Below are 7,270 nucleotides of genomic sequence, written 5' to 3'. Positions count from 1 at the left end.
CTCACAAATTCACACCAATGATTTGAATTTTGGAACTCGAACTCGGTCAATGGCCTCCCATTATATTAAAATTATTAATTAAAGATTAGGCATTAGAAAATCACAACTCTTTCAGACTGCATCCAAAAATAGATACCTATATCGTACGGGTTGCTTCATATATATACGTTTCCCTGTTACGGACGTCAACATGCACAACGTGTCCAACACCGGCGCGAGATTCCCGGCCGGCCTCCTCGGCCATCCCCTGTTTGTTTCCCTTTCATGTCTTAATCTTAATTAATTCAAAAGCCGGACATTGCATGTTAGTCCACACATGCCATTGGCGCGTTGTTTTGACCATCTTTGCTGGGTGGGCCCGCGTCCTTTGTTAATAAATTCAAGGAATACACCTCAGTCCTCTCAAAGGCAGATAAGATAATCCTAGACTCGCGTACGAGGCGCGTTGATTTTCCTTCCCCCACCTCCTTAACCGTGTCACCGACATGAAGAAGCTTTCTTCAAAAAATTAAAAAAGACATGAAGAAGCTCGTGCTTGTGTTTCGTAGGCAATGGCAGTTCAGTAACTCCACAGAAACCAAGGGGCCAAAGTAGAGACAATGCTCTTCAAGCTTAGTTAGGGGTTCTATAGGTCCCAAGGCTAATTTTATTAAAAAAATTCAAATTTATGTTTATTATTTTAACATTAATCAATAACCTTCTAAAGGTAATAAATGCTCAAATTTTAAAGATTTTAAGTTATTTTATTAAAAATAATTTTAAAATTTTAAGAATCTTATCAAAAAATTATTTTAAGAAACCTACAAATTCATAATTTAGTACTATATAATGTAGGGAATGTGGACTTTGGTCATTTATTAAAGTAATAATTAAATGATTTAATTAATATTTTCTATTAAATTAAAATTTTAAGAGAAATGGTAATTTTGCTCAATCCATCAACCTACCAAGACAAGAGCATCTAAACAGCTCCACTGAATTCTTCCTAAGCCACGTCAATATCGTCCCCACGACTCTTGGCATGAGGCAAAATATATGAAGGGGATCGTGGGGCGTGTAAAATATTTGCACTAGGAAAATCTCTAATGAAAGCCGTGACAGACGATTATGGCAAAATTTGTTATAAAAAAGGTAGACATTGGGTAAAAAATGAATTTTGTCTCATTCCTTTTGACCTTTATCTTACTTTCCTAACTGTCATTTTCTTTGATTCATATTGACTTAAGTATTGAAGTTATCTATTGTGGGCTCGTTCTAACAAGCTCTTTTGCTAATTTCTCCTCTCATTTCAAACGTTTATGATCATTATCTCGACACATAGTCAATTGTTCTAGCATATAAAAACATATAGTAGCGGTCGAGTTTTACATTGGGATTAGGATCATTTTTTCATTTCAAATGAAATGAGTATGAGTCATTTAATTGTCACATGGTAAATATGTATGTTATATTGTCCAAAAAAGGACCATATTCATTTACACAATGCCGACTCAATAGAATTTGAGACCTAAAGTTATAAATTTAAGTGATGCATTTCATCTATTTAAATATTTATATTAATTTTTTACTTTATATATATTTTTTATTTAAAAATTGTTCTTCCGGCTTTTTGCCTTGAATTTTTTTTTTCCAAATGACATGTTGAATTCATCTATGTTGCAAGACTTCAAATTTTAAAGGATGACATATTGTGTGTTGAGCTACATATAATTTTTTATTTTTTATTTACAAGTAATTTAATTTGCACAAAATGAAATTTACTTTATTCTAAACATTATTTAATGAACGAATTTAACTTACATGCTGGTTTTAAGTCCTGGAGAAATTATGAGTTTAGTTATTGCTTCAAAACTAGTGTTATTGATGTGACTTTTCAATATCTTAAGATTCAATTTGTTGAAATTATTTTTTTTCGATTTGGCTTAAGTACTAAAAAAAAAATATTACAACATATCAATTGAAGTTTTTTCAATGGTTCAAATTAATATAAAGTTCTCAATAAGAAAGAGAGAATGAAATTAAATATGAACAATTGAAAATAATACAACACATATACTCTAATTTTTTTTTATATTAATTAATAAAAACTTAATTATACTAATGTTATTTGAAACCTTATTTCACTAGGGTGCGACGTCGGCCTAATTTTTCTAGGCAATAAGCCAACCGTGCCTTTACATTGATAGTGTTATTTATTAGTTTGTATTTCTTATCAACAGATTTCATTTGCATTGGTTTTAAAAAAAAAAAAAGCAAAAAAAAAAATATTAATTAATATTATATCCAACTGTAGTATAGATAAAAGATGCATTAAATATACAAAACATTTTGCTTCCCGTGTGTGTCTATATATATATATATATATATATATAAAGAAAAAACACAAAAACTGCAATAAGATGTAATTACATTTGAGTAAATGTGTAACTTAGACAGCAACTTTGTCGATTGTAATCACGTGGGCCACAGTGTGGGGTCTGGGGCTCCATCTATCACACTCTCTCCCCATGCCCATGATAGCCGTCACTTGTTTGCTCTCATAAGTCATAGCTTGGAGAGAGAGGGAGAGAGATAAACACGGTAAACAGCCTGAAGCCTCATTTTGTCAAGACCGCCAGCGAAATCTCTTGAGAAGAGGGCATCAAAGGCATTTGAAGAAAAGAAAAAGGCTCTTTTGATAGGTTTATGCGCGTCTCCTTGCAATGTCTTTTGCTGGCAGCAGGAGACTCATGTCCTCTACTACGGCGGTGCTGTTGATCGTCTCGGTGTTACAGATTTGGGTCTGTTGTGAGTACCCATGCCATGCCCGGGCAATTCGGATACTGCCGGGAAATGGAATGCCGGCGAACGTCATAGAGGAAAGCCGCCAGCTGGGAAGTATAGATAAGAAAAGCAAGGAGGAGCTGTTCCGCAAGTATTTCAATGCAACTCCTTTTGGTCTCAACAAAACTGACAGTGGATTTGAGGAGAGTAAACGAAGAGTACCCAGTTGCCCAGATCCTCTCCACAACTAGTAGAATTTTCGTCTTCACTCTCTGTTTTTTTTTTTTTAAAAAAAAAGAGATTTTGTTGAATGTCATCCAAAATACCCTCGTTTTTCTCACCATTTTTGTGCAAGTAGTTTGATGGTTTCGTAGTTTATGGGGGAAAACCGGGGGTATTTTGGTATTTTAATTCCTTTGATCTTTTGAATGGAGGAGGAGGATATCCAAGAAAATGGACGATGATGATATGTATAGTAGTGGAGAGTCTAACTTTACAGTGACCACAATGGTACTTTCTATTGCTAGAATCTCTGTATGTACTTGCTTTAGATCCTTTTTGGTTTAGCTTTTCTCTTGAGAACAGGAAGAGTAGCAGACAGTAAAATTAGAAGCAGAGATTCATATCTTTTCACTGCAACAGCACAAAGAAGTTGTTTTTATCACTGCTCCTGCGCCTGTATTTCTTGTTGTTGATCTTGTTATTTGATTGGTAGTAATATATTATATTGTTTATACCAGTTTGAATGACAAGTGCAAGATTCGTGGCCAAAGATTTATATATATTGCTATTCTCAAGTATATATGAATATGATCAGCAGAATTCTGAACTTATTGAATGTGCAGTAGCTTTGGTATCTCTTCAAGTTAATTATACGAGAAATTTGTTGATTTTACTTTCCGAAACTAGTAAATGTGACTGTTCACACCTTCTCTCTCGTCTTTCAAAGCTAGCAAAAACTAATTGAAACATCCCATATGCTGATCCACGTTGATCTGACCATCCCTGCGCTGCCTTCACATATATGGACTTAAATAGTAAGTTTCGTTGACTCGTAATAATAGAATAGTTGATTTAGACATCTCTCTCTCTCTCTCTCTCCGCCCTTAAAATTGCTCACGTTGATGAGGACGGAATTCAACTAGCTAAGCTTTACTCGTGTGCTTAAAATAGATCAATTAACTCCAATAAGTGGAGGCTTAATTTCTTAGCTTATTAACACATTAAAAAAATGGTGCAGAGAGAGTATGGTGAAGATACTGATTCTTAGTTATTTCATGAAGTGGGGTACTTCTGTTTAGAAGAGGACCAAGAGGATTTGATAAACAAAATATCTCCGGGCCAGCCCGGGTTGAAAATGAAGACCCGAGAACTCGCAGCTTGGACCAGTGTAATCATTTTCAAACCACGAGCCCAGATCGGGCCATAAGAACTAACGTGCTAGTACAACAGCTGCTTTAATTACAATTCAAAACGTGGAGCAGGAGATAGCAGCCGTAGCTTGCCAGCAGGCGAAGAATCGAAGTGATGCTCAGCCATGGCCATACCCTATCAGTATGCAGCACCTGACCAAGACCATACCCCATTAATAGGCATTTCACATAAGGGAAGACAACATGCAACTAATTTAGGTACATTAGTATGATCATTTTCACTATGTACAATTCTTGTAACAATTTTTTTCCGAACTTAAAGCATCGAAGATTTCTCAGGCCGACATCGATCCCTCACACGTCTCCAATCGATCTTACTGATTTTTGCAGGTGTCCGTTGCTCAAGATTGACAATACCATCAACTGCAAGATTCATCGATCTATAGTTTAATTAACACAAGAAATGTACCTTTTAAACAGTTTAAAAGTGGTTGAATGTTAGATGGAGTTTACTCCTTGTTCGTTTTTGCAAAATGGGAAACTTTTTACAGTGTACAATTTATTGCTTTCTCCAGGCTCCAGTAACGTTTTTGTCTGGATATAAAAAGGGTGAGAGAAAACAAAATACTATTGAGTGCAGAGAGAGAAAAGGGAGGTGGAATAAGTGAGAATTTGATAGGTTTAATATATTAGGGTTTTGTTGTTTGTATTTAGTTAAAAACTGAGTCTCGTATTCCGGTCATTTGGGCGTTTGTAAGGATGGAGAAACAAGCAGCGAAACCTATGTGAGAAAGCGCCACGTATTGTGCGGCGAGGAAGATGTGAAAAGCTGCCGGTGATTCGCAGCCCACTTACTTTGTCTGCTAGCATTTTGGATTTGGAATCAAATTGACTCTCCCCCTTCATTCTCTTCATAAGGACAATTTAGCTAAACCAATGCTTACATATTTATTACTTCTGTTTTTTTTTTAATTTAAATATATACATACATACATATATAAGTGAGATTGCATTAATTAAGAAAAACAATAGAAAAGGAGGGGTGAATTTTGAGGTAGTCTAGTGAATGGGCTGTACTACTATAACTACAAGTGGACTAGCTAGGTAGTCCTTTAAACAAAGTGCAACTATTCAACTAAGAAAGTGTGTAACAATAAAATGTACTTTGAGTTTTGATTTTTCTCACATTTTATAGTGGCACTTTGTCCTTAGTTATTGATTGGTAAGTCAATAATTTTATAACTACTATGCTCCATCATATCTGGAGTTTGTTTGCCCAAGCTGGGTCTCTTTGGGTTGCTTGGATGGAATCTAATTGGCTTAAAGGTAGAAGTTTTTGACAAATTCCAGTTCCTAAGAGTTGTTCTTGGAGCTGGAAAAAACTTCTGCATCTTAGAGAAGTTGCCAAGGAGTTGTTGAGTTTCAAAGTGGGAACGGGCCATAACATTTCTCTTTGGTTTGATGCATGGCACCTGGATGGTAGACTGATTGATAATTATGGTTTTCGGGCTGCTTATGATTCTGGCCTTAGTCGGAATGCTTGTGTCTCCACTGTTCTACACGAAGGTTCCTGGAATTGGCCCCCTGCTAGATCAGGTGATCTGGTGGCTATTCAGGTTAGACTTCCGGATGTTAAAATTGGAGAAGCGGATGTTGCTGTTTGGAAGTCCAAGAGTGGTGTTTACTCTTGTGGAGAAACTTGGCATTTTCTTAGACCTAAGTTTCCTTAGGTCCCTTGGTGGAAGGTTGTATGGCATCCCATGGCTATTCCTCGACATGCTTTCATATTGTGGCTGGTTTTTAGACAGGCCATTGCGACTAAGGAGAAAATGTGTGGCTGGGCATTTATGGGGCATACCTTATGTAGGTTCTGTTTTCATGTGCAAGAATCGATTGATCATCTTTTTTTCCAATGTGGCTTTAGTCGCCATATTTGGCGAAACCTTATGGCGGATTGCTCAAGTCCTAGTCCTATTGTTAGCTGGGATGATATTGTGTTGTGGGCTTGTAGTCTTAAGGGTAAGGGGCTGCACACCACTCTTTGTAAGCTTGGTTTGGCTGCAGCTGTTTATCACATTTGGAGGTTGCAAAATGAGTTTTGTTTTGGAAATTCCCCCTTGACAGAGGAAGCCTTGGTTGCTCGGATCAAATGGGATGTTAGGACTAAGGTGTTGACCCGAAAATTCAAGAGATCTCCTCTTGATAGGCAGCTTTCGGCTTTATGGATGTTATAGCCTTGCTGTAGTTTGACTCAGTTGGTGCTTGTTTTTTTGGTTGTTTTGATGTAAGGTGTTTTGTGGGACTTCTCCTTTTTCTTGAGGTGTAATTGTTTTGTGTTTGGTTATAAAAGCTTTGATTCATCCAAAAAAAAAAAAAAAAAAAAAGTCAATAATTAGGAGGATTTTTATTTCTTATGCAAGTCATTTCTTTTTCGACATAAATTTTCTACAAATTAATTTGTAGTAAGAGTGACGTGTCATTTAAACATGTGAAAAGCATATGTTTTTTTTTATTAATGCTATTAAAAAATCATATGAGAACCACATGATATTAAAACAACATGTAATTCTCACATGCTAAGAGACACATGTATGTCAATATTATATATATGTTATATAAAATTTCTTACAAACCAGTTTGTAGAAATTTTTTATCCTTTCCGTTTGGGGCGTATGCAAGCGGAGAGTTCCAGTGCGTATGTTGCTTGGTGAGTCCAAGTCTTGGGCTTGGGTCGGATCTGCTTCTGGGCAAATGGGCCTTCGGTTGGGCCCAGTAAGCCTTTTCTACATTATGGATATTTTAAGGTGAGATTTAGACTTTATATGCTTACAGCTTACATATAATTGTAAGGGATCGCAGTTAAAACTATAGCAAAAACTCTGTAGTGGATTACCATAGTCTCATTTACATAATTGGGATGAATTATCAATTCCACATGACCATATATTCACCAAAGAGTTTCAAAAATGAGACGTTACTGGTCATGTGGGTAATTGACAATTCATCACAATTATGTAAACTGGTTTGGAGTTTTTAAAATATAGCCTGAGACGAAGGTAGACAGCAATATTCCTCGTCTATTAATTGCTTGTCAAGGAAGCACATGGCTTGGTGGCTGGGCCAGCGTAGAGACT

The 7,270-nt window shown here is 36.1% G+C and overlaps 1 protein-coding gene and 1 long non-coding RNA gene across 2 annotated transcripts; both read left to right on the top strand.

Annotated features, from left to right (window-relative positions):
* The first annotated feature begins 2,456 nt into the window (after window positions 1-2,456).
* LOC133867105 (uncharacterized) lies at window positions 2,457-4,963 on the top strand. The gene is made up of 3 exons (XR_009899992.1): window positions 2,457-3,800; window positions 4,004-4,394; window positions 4,527-4,963. It is a non-coding gene; the product is annotated as an uncharacterized LOC133867105 (long non-coding RNA).
* Window positions 4,964-5,202: 239 nt separating this feature from the next.
* LOC133865610 (uncharacterized) lies at window positions 5,203-6,370 on the top strand. Its single transcript, XM_062302028.1, has 3 exons — window positions 5,203-5,209; window positions 5,487-5,752; window positions 5,882-6,370. Exons 1-3 carry the CDS (start codon window positions 5,203-5,205, stop codon window positions 6,368-6,370), a joined length of 762 nt encoding a protein of 253 aa, XP_062158012.1.
* The last annotated feature ends 900 nt before the right edge of the window (window positions 6,371-7,270 follow it).

This window comes from Alnus glutinosa, chromosome 4 (assembly GCF_958979055.1).
Source record: "Alnus glutinosa chromosome 4, dhAlnGlut1.1, whole genome shotgun sequence".
In the NCBI taxonomy this organism is placed as follows: Eukaryota; Viridiplantae; Streptophyta; class Magnoliopsida; order Fagales; family Betulaceae; genus Alnus; species Alnus glutinosa.
Note: the sequence above shows the minus strand (reverse complement) of the source record. Positions and strands in the feature narration are given on the sequence as shown.